Source organism: Leiobunum rupestre, chromosome 6, assembly GCF_980474605.1.
Source record: "Leiobunum rupestre chromosome 6, qqLeiRupe1.1.hap1, whole genome shotgun sequence".
In the NCBI taxonomy this organism is placed as follows: domain Eukaryota; kingdom Metazoa; phylum Arthropoda; class Arachnida; order Opiliones; family Sclerosomatidae; genus Leiobunum; species Leiobunum rupestre.
The window spans coordinates 50,613,842-50,631,735 of NC_143389.1; the positions used below are offsets into that span (position 1 = coordinate 50,613,842).

A 17,894-nucleotide genomic window follows, 5' to 3' on the forward strand; every position below is an offset into this window, starting at 1 on the left:
ATTTGACCTATTTAGCAAAGAATGCCCGGGTTACGTTCCCAAAAACGGATCGGAAAGTCTGATATTTTTAGCATCGTCTCAATCGGAAAATATCCGGACTGTCAGCGGTACGAAGGTTTTTCATTTAGGATTATTATAAATATCAAAATGTTGTTAAACTTCTTTAAAACTAACATGTTCAGAAGTGGTGGTCATAAAAATAGTGCTTATATAATACTCACTAGATAATAATAATCAGCTAGGCACTACCTTAGGCCTAAGTCATCGAGCGACTTTTAAAGCCATTAACTCAGGTGGCCGAGTTGCAACGCGAGGGTGGTGGCGAGCCCTTCATTATTTAACACCGCCCAAAATGTAAGAGTACCCTTGTGTAAAAAGTCAACGACACAAAGGTACCCAGAATCTCGAGGACCTAAATTTTATAAGAATTTAACCATAAATTTAAAAATCGCTACAACTTACAATGAATTCCATAGAAATGTTAATATTTTATTTTAAAACTGTTAAGTTTGCAAACTTTCTCAAAAACTTAAATTGAATTATGTACATCAACTTTTTATCATAATGGTTATTAAAGTTTAATCTAACGTTATAAATTGACAGAAAAAAAGGGGAAACCTTAACACTGTAATATATTACGTAACTTACGTTCAATTTCTAATGCTTAGCTAGGAGGGGTTGCGTATTGGTATTGTACCAAAATACAACTGAGGCACTAATGCTATTCGCTCGAAACACGTACCTTCGCGGGCTCCCGCTCATTTCAGAGTAAAATATATTACGTTCCTTACGCGCTAATATAGTGATTTCCTAAAGCAATTATAGAGAAAAATCATATGAATTATTAATATTTAAATAGCTTCACATCGTCCAGCGAGGTACATTTTGAGCCATGATTCACACCCATTCGGAACCGCCCTAAGCCTGCGAAGGTACAAGTTTTACGCGGATACTTTTCTATTAAGGGGGAAGTCAGCAATAACTCTAGAAATAAGACGTTGTTACGACCTTGGATTAATAATAGGACTATTATTAATCCAAGTTACGACACTCCCTAATTCTACATTAATAAAGATATTAAACCTCGGTTTTTTGCATAATCTTGTTAGAAACCTTAACTAGTCAATGATTGAAGATTTATATTCGAACTTATTTTTAATTTTTATTTTAAATATTTTACAAACTATAGTATTTGGAAATTGGCGACCAATTTTTAAAATTAAAACTGCTCTCCATAGGTTTGACATAAATCTAGTTTACGATTGAAAATGACACCGCTAGCCCAAGGAACTCATTTTATATTCAATTAAAACCGTATTTTTCAGTAATTATCCTAACTGACGCGTGAAGTCGCTACTTTCTTAAAAAATTGCAAAATTCAAATGTAACGCGCTAAAGTATATATCGTTTTATTCCGCGAGCTAATATTTCAGCGCGAATAAGTTTTTTAAACGCGCGCGCGCTGCTGTCAACTTTAACAGTACATTAGGTGGTTTTTTTTTCGCCTGTCCGAGGGCAAAAAGTGTAAAAGTTTTACCCTAAAACGTTTTATTCGCCTGTTCTCGGAGTAAGATTTACCCTGTCCCGAATTTTGTTCGCTTGTTCCAGAGCTCTAAGGCTACACTTTTTACTCCTCCTCGAAAGGAGGTGTAGAGGGAGTAATCTAGCTTTGTCGTCTGCATAAACGCAAACATGACTCGTTTAGACCCAGTGGCGTACCGTACACGGGGTTTGCCAGACAGGTTTCCCTTGGCTCCCGACCTTTTGGGGGCCCCATCGCGATCGCGTACAAGAAGGGGTGGCCCGGGTGGGAAATTGGCGAATCACTGCCAGTGGCAAAAATTTTTCGAAATATCTTAGTTCTTTCAATGCTTTGTGTAGTAATAATTTTAAACAAATTACCTAAAATCTGAATCGTTTAGAATTAAGTAATAAACTTAACTTGTTTAATTTGACCCTTATGGGTAGTTTTTTAGGGTGGGGGCCCCTTTTTCGCGTTCAACCCTGGGCCCCACGTCAATTCGTTACGCCACGGTTTAGACCTCTTCACACGAGGCAAGCTTTTTGTAAATAACCTTTAACCATTAACTACTCCCTTCTTACTCCAACTCGTTTCTTTCGTCAAGACAGAATTGAAGAAAAATGACGTCATATGACTACACTTTTTAACCTGCTCAAAAACCCAAAACAGGCGAAAGAAAACCACCTAATGATTTTTTTGACAACACCAGCAAGAGACGTGTTTCAGCGCCATCTCTTATTTTCCCCCAGAAACACAAAACAACTTATTTCCTCCTTAAAGGATAAACTTCTGGTACAAAATAATTTATCGTTGAAATAAAAAAAATGTGGCAATCATTATTAAGTAGAAGTTCATTTTCATCTGGAGTTTTTGGCATACCGCTGTAAGGATCAAACGCGTGGCGCGGAATATCAACCGGAAGGGAAAGCGCAGCCGCGAGCAGTGGCGTAAATAAAGCCCCCGCAATGCAGGAGGGCAACAGGGGCCCCCTAAATTCCTATCAAATAATATGCTAGATATCCGCTCGTCAGTGTCGTATTTCCGCTTAGGCCAACCTAGGCCGTGGCCTAGGGGCCCATCCTTGGAAGGGGCCCTCCAGTAACCGTAATTACTGTATTCGAAGGCATAAAACTATAATATCAATCGTAATCTATATTGGAGAAATTCCTAGGTAGAAGATTTTGTTTTAAAATTACCAAATATCTGCCTGGCAGTTTACGGACGCAGCCTTAAATCGCAATGTTGCATAATTATCGCGTATTTAGTCGACGATAGTTAAGAGCTTTTATTTGGTAATATAACCGTAGAGCTCAGACTTCTACGCTGAATCAGGGAAATTCTGGCACAGCCTAGTTCCAGGGATAAGAGTAAATGCAGCGCGTGAAAAGGGGGCCCAGACTCCTTATCTGCCTATGGGCCCAGGATCTCTAAGTCTGGCCCTGCCGCTCGTAGATACCGAATAAACCCCGTGAAGAGTTTCGCGGGGGGACCCAGGGTGTCTTAGCTACGCCACTGGCCGCGAGTTCCTTTCCACGACGACCACGCGCTGATTACCCTGCCCCTGAATCGCATTTTCGCCTTTAGAAGGGCAATCAGTTGATACGGGTTTAATGACAACGAAAACAGGTGTTGTCTAATTATCGTGAAGAAAGGAATTCGCGGTAATTAACGAAAAAATCAATTAAACGGAGGAGAAAAGCCGATGTTCCCGGCTAGAGGAGCCCCTCCGCAAACCGGGAAATGACACGGATCTCTACCGGTTTAACCTCTCCTAACTGCCGGCGCAAGGTGAAACCAAAAGTTCACCAACGTGACGCGCCGACCAATAACGGAAAGCGTCCTAGGCGCTGCTTATACCAGAAGTATATAATACGTCACTTTCAGAAAAGTATCCGTTTCCCTATATTGCTAATAATATTAGCTGATTTTTCTAAATACTTTTCGTAATACGTCATATAACGACTTTCTAAGGGAACTATGCCTTAGAAATAAGTAAATATCTGTACGTAATGTCATTTTAACATTGTCCATGAGTCGTGATAAAATCGCTCCCATTTGCTTATACGGCCTATAAGTACTTCTCTCGTAAGAGGTACATGATATATTTGTAACTTAAACAGACACCGCGGAAGCGAGGTGCGCGCTCGGGGAGTATTTAAATAACGATGTCTTTGCTTGGGAAATATAAATACTTGTCTCCAATTAAGTAAGTGAGGAAGAGGGTGAACCGGTATCGGGCGATCAGAGAGTGTCCGGTGTATAATGATAATCATCTCGGCAACCTTGATTTACCCGAAAAGCGCGACCAACTCGGTGCCAGCCTACACTCCCGCCGATGTATACGACGAAATGAACCCCGTATTTATAGTACCGGCCATTTACGTTTTAACAACCTTGGCTAAAAGCCGTTTCTCGGGATAAAATTAATTGAAGCATTCTTTGCGAAACCAAATTACGATATTAAACTTCATTCTCACGGTTAAACTTTGTTAGCTAAATAGGCCTTTCCATAAATTCGCTACGACTGCCCAATTTGTTCTTCAAATTGTGCAGTCAAACCTATGGACGAATTCATTCGCTCTCTTTAGTGGGAGAGATTGGGAAGCATTGTAGAAGTTAGAAAAAAACAGTAAACAAGAAGGCCACGTTAATTTATAGAAAGGCCTATTGAGATGTGGAAGAATTCTTACACCCGTTTATAAACGTTATTGTAAAAATAAAAAAGTTCCGTAATTAGTACGTGATTACTAAAGTACTATCATAAATTTATAATTAGTTTTATCCGGGATTAGTAAAGTATTTGTCAAAGAGACAAATGTACGGAATAACATTCTAGAATTATGGTACTATTAATTGTAGTACTTTTAATATTAAAAAAAATTGTTTTATTTTACATACGCGTAAGGATTTACAATTTAGTTTAGATTAATGTTACACTCTAAGCCTAGTTCACGTTCAAACGGGCGAAGCATAGTCAGTGTTCATACAAACATGGAAATCAGTGAAAACCAGGAAATATCAGTGAAATTTATTTAAAGCAAAAAAGTCAGGGAAATATCAGGGAAAATGAAAATTATCCTGAAAAATCAGGGAAAATAATTACGAGAACTCCAAATTATGCGCAATTTGTTTTAGTATTACTGAAATTATTACATAGTATTGAATTCATACGTTCAATCTTGACTATATTATATTAGAAAGTGTAACAGTAATGCTTTTAACATTTTAGAGACCCCTATTGTTTTAAAAACTACACCTGGAAAATATTCAAAACTACTCTGGAAAACCTGGAAATATCAGGGAAAATGATTTTTGAAATATTGTATGAACCGTGTTAGTGGAGACTTAATTTAAAAAAACCCCAATATGTTTTGTGGAACGAAAATAAAAGCAACCCAATTTAATTCTGATTTAAATAATACGGCGCGATCATTATAATTAAACAAACAAGCGTAATGTAGGCGTGTACGGTACCAGGGACATGAACGCAATTATTTACTAGAAAATGACAGTAACGGAATGGGTGTAGAACCATATACGTAGAGAAATTCCAACCACCCAAATTCCTGAAGATAGAAACGAAAAGAAAATGTCATATTGTTTCAAAAGAATAATTTACTAAAAGGGAAATTTTACCCCCCAGAACGCGATGAAGTTGAGAAGGCCTTGAATCGAATACGCGAAAACTCCTAATAAAACTGGTCGATTTTTGTCTCGTAAGGAAGGCCCGAAACGTGTTTTATAAAATCGCAACTAGTTTTCCCCAAAAATTTGGGTCACCAAATTTCTTTTTCTCTCAAAAATAATAAAACCGAAAAAGTTTCATTTTCTTCTCGTAAACGTGGATTTCTGTCCGTCTTAGGACGGAGTAAATAAGACGATAAATAAGAACGAAAATGAACGCGAAGAGATAATCAGTCTCGAGTCGTGAATGCCCGCCAAATATAATGTACAATTAAAGAATATTATTGTACGATTAAACATTGTAAGAGGGGCCCTCGATCTTTCTCTCTCGGGGTACTTTTGGCCTACTTTCGTCATTTCCACGCGTTTGTTTCCTCCTTTGGGAACGCGTGCGGTTGCCTGCAAAGCGGGGGTGCCCGTAAAGTTTGCGCATTCCTTCGTTCTCTGGACCAGCGTGTCAGTTTCGAGGGGATTTTATCGCGAATTACGTAAAATTTCTTACGCAAAAAAGGGAGATTATCTTTGGTCACAGTCCCACGCGCGTTTTTTCATCGGCTTAAAGGAAGTTTGCCATTTCGATTGTTTATTGAGAGGCTGTGAAGAGACTCGCGGTTTGAGGTGTGAGGAAAGGGTTGATTAGAACGCTCTTGACCCAACGAAATCTATATCATTCAAACTTTTCCTCTTGGACAATTTTTTTTAAATAAAAGAAATTTAATTCTTTAATACACGGTTTGGCCTACTAAGACCGTAATACGTGGTTATATACAGGGTTGTCTGATCTAAATCATTTTCATTTAAATTAAAGGTTTTCTTTAAATATCTCCGATTTAAAACATCTTCGATTCGTGAAAATGTACAAAAATGGTAAATGGTTGCTGTAGCAATGCCAATTCAGAGAAAAATAATTGAAAAATACTAATTAAATATAATTTTGATTAATTTAAATTTTACAATACCAACGCGCTCAAATTATCAATATATTTCCCCAGGAAAAAGTGGCATAAAATGTTAATCGATTTGTTTTATACGAAATCGTGTAAGTCAACAACCCTGAGCGTAATCAAAAATGTAATGGATTATAGTCTTTCCCCGGGGGGGGGGGGGTTAATTTAAAAGTTTTTTGAAAGCGAAAGCCCTAAAATGATTGGAATATGGGGCGCAATTTCTAAATGAAACTGTCCGGCATCTTAGCAGCCATGGCGAGTACAGCGTTAATGATATCAAAAGTGTTCTATCTCGGAGTAGCGAAAAACTCGTTCGCAAACCTTGCCTTATTTATTTCTTTCGTTTGTAATTCGGAGCGCGTGTTTCGCGGTTTTCGACTAGAAAAGCGGTTCATTGTTGCATTCGTAACAAAAGACGGAAAAATCATATCATTGTTTCCTTTCGCGAGCGTTTCACGAGGTTCACGGCGACGGTTTGGCCGCGACAACGAAACGAATCTAATCTAGAAAACTTTTTTAAAAGGGGCAAAATAGAAAAAGTGCGCTTTCCGAGAACTGTCAATTAAACGCGCAATTTTAAGGGCTACGTCGGTAGCAGATACGACCAATCATATTCTGGAAACTGGTTCAATTCAAACGGTGGTGTGTCCCTTTAATTGATTCTTTGAAATGGGGATCAATCTCGAATTGGACGGAACACCTTCAAATTGGCCAAATACCGTGACGTCGCCATTAAACTTTTCTTTTTCGCCATTTTTTTTATACCACAAAAACACTCCCATGCGGGAAAAACGAGGATAAAATTAGTATTTATTATAATAACGGTAAAATTTTAAGTGTTTTTTTTTGGTGACACATTGGCCTATTTTTCGTAACTTTTGTAATTTGAGGGCCGCAACCACCGTATTCGGTTTTTCACATTTATAAGAGTGACACGATGGGCGCGTTTAAAAATTGCGAAACTAAATTTTTCAGTAATAATTTAACGAAATAAGGGTGTTGTTTATCACCCATTTTTTTATTTTAAATTAATATAAAATGGAAATAATAATTATCTACGTAGTGCCTACGATAGAAAAGTTTCGTATAATTATAGCAATTTTATACTAATTTTCCAGTTAGCTTTCTTAAAAAGCCACTTTTTTGGAGAAAAATACAGTGGCAAAAAGTGGCTAATAAGGGAAAATTTAATTTAAAAAGATAAAACTAATTTATTAAATTTTATTTTGAATATTACTTATTTTACACCGAGGTTACACTGAGCAATGTTAGTATTAATATTTTCCAAAGAACAAAAAAGGCTTATCAGAATCTGACTATCTTTTGTAGTAAAAAAAATTACTGGTCACTTTTTGACCAAATTAGCCGAAAAATTCACTTTTGTCCAGGTCGGAGTTTTCCACTTTTTTCAACCTGGATCTTTCCACTTCAGAACGCTGTAATTTTCCGTATGAAAATCTGGAAATGGCCTATCGTGAACGAGGGAGATTAAATTGCACGCGATAAATCTACGTCGAGACTCCTACTAGTTTCGCCTCCACGTTCGAGAGGGGTGGTTTAAAACCGTCTATTTTGTTCGAACAATTTAACGAGGTGATTTCGCGTGTTAGGAGGCCACCGACGTCATAATCGGAGATCTTAATTCCCGTGAAAAAGGGTTCTCGCGACAAAACCCACGGAAAGGTCACAGGGGTTCCTAGATTTCGCAGCGCGGCCATCTTTGTTTGTGTCAAGAGTCTTCTAAGATAAGTAAAAAAATGAGTTGGGGTTCCACCAGAATTAGATGGATAATTTAGGGTTCCATTGCAAAGAAAAATTGGGAACCGCTGGGTTAGACGAGAAACCGGGGGCGCGGGCACGGGGGGGGGTCAAAACCACTGGGGGCCCGAAGGAAAAATAAATAGCCACAAACACGCTTTTTGGGGCCCCGTACGATAAAGGCCCATCGCCGGTCCAGGGGTGGATCCATAGGGGGGCGATGGAGGCGATCGACCCCCTTAGAATACTTGAAAAAACATAACAAAACTTTCCTAACTGCCTAAAGCGTCAGCTAAACACGTTACTTGTTCTGCCTTTTCAATCTACTCTTTACGTGTTTTCAAATTTTAGAGAGAGACTAGAGTATACTAGACTTTCTAGTTGTAGAAAGTACTTCGTTTAAGCAAACGAAAATGAGAGCTCCACGTTACATTTTCACGCTCCATATAGGCTTCGAGCTTAGAAACGATAGCGCCATCTACTTTAATACCTGCCAACTAAATTTGTGAAGAAATAGCAGACGACTTTTTAATGTCCATGATCGCCCCTCCTTACTTGATGGCCTGGATCCGCTCCTGCGCCGGTCCCACTTTGGAAATTTCAGTGGTTGGGCCCGCGACGACATAATTCGGCTCGCCTTTTAAAGAAAGCGAATGACTGCCACCGGACCTTCTCCGTCCGCGTTGGGGAATGTTCCTTTCCTATATATTAAAAATTGGAATCCATTTGGAAACTTCTTTTCGTGAACTTCCGCTACAATCCGATTACCGGAATTGGCGGCAAAACCGCGCGGGAGATCGTGCGGCACGCCGTCGATTGTGTATTACGGGAAGGAGTGGCCGAAGGGTCAACCCGGCACGTCACGATCCACTTGGATTGACCGAATGGGAGATTGGAAAACGGCGGGAAAATCTTTCTTTGGGAGCCCCGAAATAATTCCTCTGGGTTTAATAGGACATATGTCGCAGTGTCGCTCGTGTTATAGTTCCTTTCCAAGTTGGCGTTTCTTTTGATACGTAGGCAGTGCGAAAGGCCATTACATTATCTTTCGGCTCCGCGTTGTGGCCTAGAACACGCGCTCTCATTTGGAAGCGACTATAGGTGGTTTTTTTTCGCCTGTTCTGGGTTTTTTGACCAGGTTAAAAAGTGTAGCCATATGACGTCATTTTACTTCGATTCTGACATGAGGAAAAAAACGAGTTGGAGTAAGAAGGGAGTAGTTAAAGGTTAAAGGTTATTATAAAAAGTTTCCCGTCATGTTTTCGTGAAACGAAATTTAAGCGGACGACATAGCTAGATTACTCCCTCTACACCTCCTTTCGAGGAGGAGTAAAAAGTGTAACCTTAGAGCTCTGGAACAAGCGAACAAAATTCGGGACAGGGTAAATTTTACTCCGAGAACAGGCGAATAAAACGTCTTAGGGTAAAAAGTTTACACTTTTTGTCCTGGGACAATCGAAAAAAAAAAACCACCTATCGCTCTCACTTCCAACGCGAATAACGTAATTGGAGTTCATGCGGAGGTTAGCTACGTTTTCGAATGTCTCTCGTAATTACTGCTCTGCGTATAAATGCCGTTGTTATTTAGACCAAATATTCGTCAGACCCTAAGTAACGTAATAACAATAAGTATGACACTGCCTATTCTTTTTTCGACATGACACTCTCGCCTGGCTCCGACTTGGACCCCCAACCAAACTGAGAAGTACATTATCGTCCTCGGTAGTTGTATATTCGACCTTGGACGTATTTAGACACTAGGGGGCTCTGTTTTGAGCCAAACATTGATCGAACAATAGCTTAGAAAATCATTTCGGTGACAGGGTTGGCAAAATCCTTGTTTTTTTTAAAAAGAACAAAAACAATGTTTTTTATTGTTTTAAACAAGATTAATTGTTTTAAACTGTTTTTAAAGCGAACAATAAAAAACACATAATAAACAATAAAAAACTATGTTTAAAACACGTTTTAAACTAATCATTATACTTATGAATCACGAGTAAACTCATTTAAAGAAATATTACGTATCATTAAACGTATTATCATAAGTGGCATAATTACCCTAAGTGTGTCAATAAGATGAATTTTTCCATGATACCTTGTTTAACGAAATTGACGTAAATGACGTCATTTTTCCAGTGACGAAATTTACGTAATGTGTTGGCGAAGCGGCGTCTGCGGCGCGAGCATTAAAAATACCATATAGAGTACTTGAACGGAATTCGCGAGTCCTACGGTTCTTTGGTCTGTTTAGAACAAGCTCAAATTGAAGATTTTCTGTGGGAAAGGCTCCTATTGGCACACTTAGGGTAATTATGCCACTTATGGTATTATAAATAAACTTACAGGGAGAAGAACCAATGAGTACACGCTTATTTAAACGAGCCAAGAATTTCGCTAAGCGTTTTTGACCAACCATTGACCACCTTAGGGTTTTCGATGCCCCATGCAAATACTACCTAACCCGTAGTAGGGTTTTTAAAATAGTTATCATCCTGAAATTTTTGGTCGCATAGAACTAAGAAAAGGGAAAATATCCACACATTGTTTTTAGTTTTGGTTTATTGAAATGTGCACGTCTGCAGTCATAAATCATCACAAATAAACAATGTTACATTAAATAAGATTTTAGGTACCTCTATAATCTTAAAACTTCCATCACGTCATAAAATTTCTAAAAAATCGAGAAAGGGGACCGAAATCCCTTGATTTTTATCTTGGAGTGCCGCCTAGTTGGTTTTAGCCCGATCTGTCCAGACCGGCCGTGTTTCTTGTTACTTAAAACCCGGCACAACCCGACTAAACAGCAACCCTACTTTTATCACGTGCATAGGTAATGTCACAAATAGATGTTAAACAAAAAGACAAAATTCAATGCGCTCGTAGGATTTTTGCACTGGTAGGAAATTTATGAAATCATATCGAGGATTTTCAGTCGCTCTTTTCAGAGAATCTTTAAATCAAACTACCCGTTATAAATACAATTTACCTTTCTTAGAGCCTTGGAATGATTTTTTCTACCTTTTCCCTCATATTGAATAACGAAAATCTTACAAAAAACAATGAAAATTTACCATATAAAAAACATGTTTAAAACACATAGTTTAAAACGTTTAAAACAAATTGGTGTTTGTTTAAAATATTTGTTTTAAACGTGTTTTAAACACTTGTTTTAAACCTTTTGTTTAAAACTTGCCAACCCTGTTCGGTGATAACTTTGCGAATCGTAATATTTATGGTTATTCGTACGTTATTTACGGTCGGATACAAAGTGTACAATTATAATAATCCAGAAAGAACTTGATATTTTGGCCGAGTGAGGATTCCGATGTCATTTTAAGAAGCTTGTATTTGAGCCCGAATAAAATTATAGAAACGCGTAGTTTTTTTGAAAGCTCGTACGGAATTTCTCAATGGTCCACTTTTCTTTGGAAGTAATTAATCCCCGAGTTTGAATGAACAACGCGTACATATTGGAATTTCGCTTTTCTTTTAAAATGGCCTTATTCGGCCGGAAGCTCTATATATTCACAAAGCATTCGGGCAATGAAGGTTTGTTATAACAATAAAAAAGGCTCGATTATCTTCTTAAAAAACGAAACAAAAGACGTTTCACCGAGAACGATCATTCTTCAAAGCGTGAATTTGTAACGTACACCATCGTTTATTTGCCAAAAATGTTCCCTTGAAAAGTACAATTATCCTTTCTTTTCCGTGATGATATATTTTGCGGCGTGTTTCTGTCTGAAAACAATTGACGTTACTACGGAGATTAACCTCGTAAATGATTGACATTAGTGGAGGATGCTGTTTTCTTTATATAAAGCGGCGCTCGTAAATCAGGCGGTTTGAAAATAACGCCCGTTGTTTTAATAAATCTTTTTTTATCTTATTTCTTTCCACGCGAAATTAGTAACGGCGAGATGCGAGCGAGGAGTGATGACCATATCGGTCAGTACCCTGGAGCCGTTCAACGGCGTCATCCATTCGAGGGACCACAGGAAAGAAGCCTGTCTGACTAACGGCAATGGCTTCCGCAACACCACTCTCAAAATTAGTTTACTGGCCAACAGCGAAGATGACGACTACTGCGGGGTTATCATCACCAAGGTAATTATTACACGCCGACGCGTTGCCAGCTATAAGTGAGGTCTTCCAGGGCCGTGCAAAGACATTTCAGGCCACGGGGCCAATTACGTCGTCGAGGGCCTTTCCGAAGGTCAAGGCAATGGGCAGTGGCGTAGCCAGGAGTTTTTCGTGGGTGGGGTTGCGTGTAGCCCCTGGCCCCTAAGACGCTTGTTTGTGGGCCTTTTCCCGTCAGGCCCCTGGGGTTTTACCCCCCCCCCGCACAGCCCTGAGATAATCCAGCCTAAACGGTAATAAAATTAACCCTAAAATAAATAGCCAAAATTATCACCCAATTTCTTAAAGAAATGGGTCCATTTTGTAGCCCCATATTAAAGAAATGGAGGTGAAAATTTTAAAGAAATCCAAATTGGCGCCCCAATTATTTTATTATTGTTGTTGTTAGTGCAGAGTTTTCAGATGCCGGAGACTTTAAAAATGGTCTTTAAAGGTCAGGGAATTTTAAGAATTTGTAAAAAGTTGGGAAATGTTGTGAAGGTAATTTTACTATAGTTCGGTGATAAATTAAATAATTATTATTTGATAACTAAAACGCTGTGGTCATTTTTAAACATTGTAATTCAAACGTTTACAATAAATATAAATAAGTTTAGTTGAAACATAAAATTTATACTAAAATATAAATGAAAGAAATTCATTAATTTATAAAATAAGATAAAAAGGTCAGGAAAATTCTAAAAAATATAGTCATCGTTAACAGGGAAAGTCAGGGAATTCGTAGCTGAAAATATTATGGAAACCCTTTAGCAATAACAAATATTTTCTAACATCATTTAATTTTTCGAAAATTAAAAATAGTCAAATGTGTTTTTTCTCCAGAAATAGACGCTCTTAGCGTGCCTATTAATTGTTATAATGAAAACCCTTCTAACTGTAAACAAGCCTCCATTTGAAGCGGTTTCTTACAACTAGCGACTCTGACGGTGTATATTACGTTTTTCTGGTGTCCGTAATGATAACTGTTGACGTTTTTACCCACGCGTAGGGTTCGCAGAAAAGGTCAATCGCCATAGCGGTAAGAGTTCATAAGACTCTGGAATTGTCGGACGACAAATTTTATCTGGTCAGTTGCGGAAATTCTGGCTTCCGAAATGCCAGGTACGTCACGAGACTGCTGAAGCAACCGGGTCGCCCGAGACGCGAATGACTCTAATTTCTAAACGACCGAATTGATTTGATTCCAGGAACGAATTTTCCCGGGTGTCGTTAAACTTTGTGGAACTCGAGTCGGGTAAAAGGGTGACGGAGCTGGTCTACGGCCACCAGTACGCCCTGCGAACCAAATTATCCAAGCCAGACAGTAAGCGACTTTTTCTCATTTTAACCCACTCTTTTAAGTATCATTCGTGTAAACTTCAAATATGCCACGTATAATCGTATATTGTGTTCGGGTAAAGGTAGTTTGGCGTTTTAGCTTGGCGCTAGGGCTGTGCGAGTACTCGAACATCATCGAGTACTCAGCCTTTTTGAGGTCGAGTACTCTACCTTTTTGAGGTCGAGTACTCAGCCTTTTTGAGGTCGAGTACTCAGCCTTTTTGAGGCCGAGTACTCAGCCTTTTTGAGGTCGAGTACTCAGCCTTTTTGAGGTCGAGTACTCTACCTTTTTGAGGTCGAGTACTCTACCCTTTTGAGGTCGAGTACTCGAACTGGACCTAAAATAAGCAATTGGAGAATACCGAGTACCAAAAAATTGCAAATTCGGGTATCCGATTACTCGAATAAGCTGCTCTCTAAACTCGTCGAGTATTAGCTTTCTCTATTCTCGTTGCTTCAAAGTGCAAAGAGGGGTTTTTACCGCTTTTTGGGGGACAATAAACGGTACCTACAAAGTTGTGGAAACTGGTTCATTTAAATTAAAGGAATATTTTTTAGCATTGAAAATTACTTTATACTTTATTTAAATTTAATTTCATAATTACTTGAAAAATAACAGCTCCTAATCAAGTACTCGATAACCGGACTCGTTAAAAATATTACTCAAGGTTTTTTTAGTTACTCGACTCGAATAAGAGAAAGTTCCCCTCAATCAAGTACTCTATTACTCGACTCGACTTCAATATTACTCGACCCAAATACTCGATGAAAAAATATTTGATACTCGATAACCGACCTGATGGCCTAAAACCACTACTCGCACAGCCCTACTTGGCGCTCAACTTTAGAATGTAGGCAAAATATGTTTACATAGAGCGAAAAGTTCGTAAACTGCTCGATTTTCTTCAGATAAGTATACGAATAGCTATTACAAAACGCAAAGCGTCTTCTTAGAAGACGAAAAAAGCAATAGCAATCAATTAATCATAGAACGCGTAGAAAAAACAACTCTAGCTTTGACATGCCATTAAAATTTATCCATAAACATACTCGTCTCTTAATTTATATCAATTGTCTAGTTCAAGTTGTTAACGTAATTTTTTTCTGATTCTACTTTGGCGGCAACAAACGAGTCTCGGACTTGGTAGCTTTATTATATAAATTCTAAAGTTTCGGGGCTTGCGCGTTGTGATTCCGATTAATATATATAACATTACCCGAAGTTACTAGGTCTAAAGTACCCCCGAGTCGCCATTCCTCCGCTACATTTTCTACTTGTTAAGCGAGGCAAATCGGCGGTAAAAATAACTCTTCTCTGTCTAATTTGTGCTCGTGTCACCCCGATGAACAACCGCAGGTCAGTACGGAATCAGAGTGAAGAACTGTTTCAGTTTCGCCCCAAATACCAGCGACGTCCCCCTCATTGACGCTAATGGGTAAGTCGTAGAAAATCTCTATTCATTTTACCAAGATATCACCCAGATACGTCACTGCGAAAAAAGAAAAAAAAAACCCTATCAGCCCCTTTCGTATTAAGCCCCCTTTTTTTAATCCGCTAGGTGCCCGGTGACGTCATTTCTGTCGGAATTCAAATTCAACCAATCGGAAGCGACGGCGGATTCGACCTTATACTCGACTTTCCGCTTCCCGAACAACAACAAAGTGCACATTCAATGCCAAGTGGTGCTCTGCAAGAGCAACTGCGGAGAGGTAAGCCACCCCATTTCGCGACACGCGTTCTTCCAAGACCCTTTCCATCGAAAATGACCTGTTTTATTTTACGACTTTAGCGTACTTTTGCGCCGAACAAAAGCGTGAAAAATATTTCGCGTTGTTATTCATTTTCGCATCGAAGTTCGGTACCCGAAAGAAAGCTTTCATAGAATACAAATTAAAACGTGATAATGCCAATCCTGAACTGATTTTCCCGCAAATATTTCGGGTTTTTGAAAAGATTTTAAGATTTGATATGTTTTCGTTCGTAGGCGGCGTCAGATTTTATATAGCTTGAAAATGTTAGAAATGGCGTAAAAACGTTTGAGCTAAGCTCGCTATAAAACCCAAAATTACAAATTTTAATCAAAAAGGTCAGGTAAAAAATTTTAAAATTATGAGTGAAAACCTGGAAGAGACGGATAATTTGAATTGAAAATACGAAGACATTTCCCCGATACGGGTTTTATCGAATTTCTGGCCCCTCTGATCCTTCCCAGGTAGAATCTTTGGATAAAAACGCCCATAAAAACTATAAGTGTATTACATGGGTGCGTAATTTTAGCTCAATTTAAATTCGGGTCTAGCAAACCCGATCGGTATTTAACTATTCTAATCGAAATGGAACAAGTGTTAAATTGGGCTCGGCCAAAAGAAACTTAAATTCTGGGATAAATTTTCTAATGATTTTACGGTCTAAGAAATCCCCCTCTCCGAAAAGGACGTCTCGAATGAAGTCCCGAAATCTAATGAGACAGGACGCTGACCTATTCGTAGAATTATACACTCCGATTCATATTCGGAATTCGGAACACTTTCAATCATTAAAAGAGGTGTTTGACTAATTGAGAAAAAAAGCTAATTATTGAAGTTAGGTGGCTCTATACAAAATAGATGAATCATTCTCAACTATCTAGGAAAATTAAAAGCTTGGCCAATAACGCGAAATGATTCATCTGGTGCCTCGGAAATCCTAATGGAACGTGAAAAAGAACTGGAAAAAGAAAATAAAAGAAGAGTTTTGAAATGCAAAGGCGTGACGCGAATCTGAAATATCCATGTTTTTTATCTGGTGCAGTCTCTCTTCTGGTTAATACGTGTAGGTTTCGCGGGGAGAAAAGGCGAGTTTAGGGATGATCTAGAAAATTTAGTGGGGAGTCGCTAAAAATATCTAGCATGGCTCAACGCTTTTCCGTGTTTTTGGAAAATGTATCGCTACTATTTAGTCATAGACATATTTAGCACAGACTGAGAAGTTGATGTTTTTGGAAAATAAAATTAAAGTAATTTTAATTCCCAGCTGGTCCCAATGTTTGTTCAAGGTGACTAAACCACACTGAAATCGAGATTTGGTTTTGCTGAAGGGTAGTTTTAAAAATGGTTGAAGATGAGATGACGCATAGAATTTTGTCGGTCACGCCCTGCGCGACCGGGAGTGCCATATATTAATTAATTTTTCCACACAATCCTGGGGGATTTGTGTGTATTAGTTTCACGTATGGTGTCCGCCGCCGCCGCCGCCGATGTTCGCATGATTTCTCGCGGTACGTTAGAGCTACCATGACGTCAATCAATTGGAAATATCATGCCCTCGTCGACATTGTTAAGATTTGTGAGATCTGGGGCCCGGAAGTGGGGCAATTGCCCATTTTAGTGATTTTTGGCGATTTTCGCCTTAAAATGTACATATTTTTTTATAAATTAAGAGCGACTTTGGTTGAATATTATATTTTTAGTTAGTACTGATCATTTTTGAACTACGTTTTCGATTGCATATTAAGAAATTTTGTTTTAAGTGAGATTTCTGGCCAATTCGCGGGACCCCACAACCCGCATAACGCACTATTGTCATATTTGAATTTCGTGCCAATTGATACAGGCGCCATCTTTCGGGTTTAGCTACCTTTTTTCCAAAACCAGGCAACTCGAAAAATTCAGTTTGTCTATAAATTAATTTAAATTGACCTGTTCACGTTTCGCTACTTTATTTCCAAAACCAGGTAACTCAAAAAATTATTTTTCGATAAAATACCGTCTTGAGTTTATTAAGTTAATGTACAAGATGATTGGAAATTTGTTCAAATTTAAATTTAATATTTTAAATATAGTTAATACATCGGGGGGATTGTGTGTACTGAAATGTCCGTGACATCTTGTTATTTTTGTAGCGACAAGAAAATGGAATTACGATTTAGGATTGGCTCTTAATCGCTTTGACGTTGTAATTATTTACCGTTCCTCGAATGGCGTGGGTGGTTCCAAGGGGATAAAAATTACGATTAGTGGAACATTACATTATTCCAGAAGTATCCATCTAGGCTGTGAAAATGGAGGTTGATGCTTCGAGGCACTTTTCACCGCGTGTATTACTCCACCTATATAAAATTTCAACATTACTTCCTGTGTAGCTTCACTTATTTATATACCATATTTGAGTCGTAATCATTTTAGAAAAACACAGTTTGATGTATTTCGCACCATATTTTACTACCAGAAACGAATTTCGAGCAAACAACATTAGCAGTAGATGAAGACGAATACTGAGCTCTCGTAAAAGATATTTTATAACTTTCTGGTGTACCTAAGAGGCGGGATTTTTTTTAAAGTCACTATTCTAAATTAAACGTTAAATGTATTCGTGACATTCGCGGAAGTGTTTAATCCGCCCAAAATAAATGAAAATGCTAAAAGTTTAAACTCTGGCGTGGACCTTTGAATTTAATTCATTTAACGAAATGCGTCTTAACGCTTTTGAACAGTTGAGCCAAATAACACGCCACCTTCGTTTTGAAGATGATTTGCATCTATCT

The 17,894-nt window shown here is 38.4% G+C and overlaps 1 protein-coding gene across 2 annotated transcripts in view; it reads left to right on the forward strand.

Annotated features, from left to right (window-relative positions):
• The window catches only part of LOC149941388 (uncharacterized), a 41,627-nt gene that overhangs the window by 21,372 nt on the left and 2,361 nt on the right, over positions 1-17,894 (forward strand). For both annotated transcript variants that reach the window (XM_090178449.1, XM_090178448.1), the window contains exons 3-7: positions 11,825-12,021; positions 13,043-13,155; positions 13,242-13,357; positions 14,729-14,807; positions 14,931-15,081. In XM_090178449.1, the coding sequence (XP_090034575.1) occupies positions 11,851-12,021; positions 13,043-13,155; positions 13,242-13,357; positions 14,729-14,807; positions 14,931-15,081 (630 nt within the window). In that variant the 5' untranslated portion in view covers positions 11,825-11,850. The remainder of the gene's footprint in view (positions 1-11,824; positions 12,022-13,042; positions 13,156-13,241; positions 13,358-14,728; positions 14,808-14,930; positions 15,082-17,894) is intronic.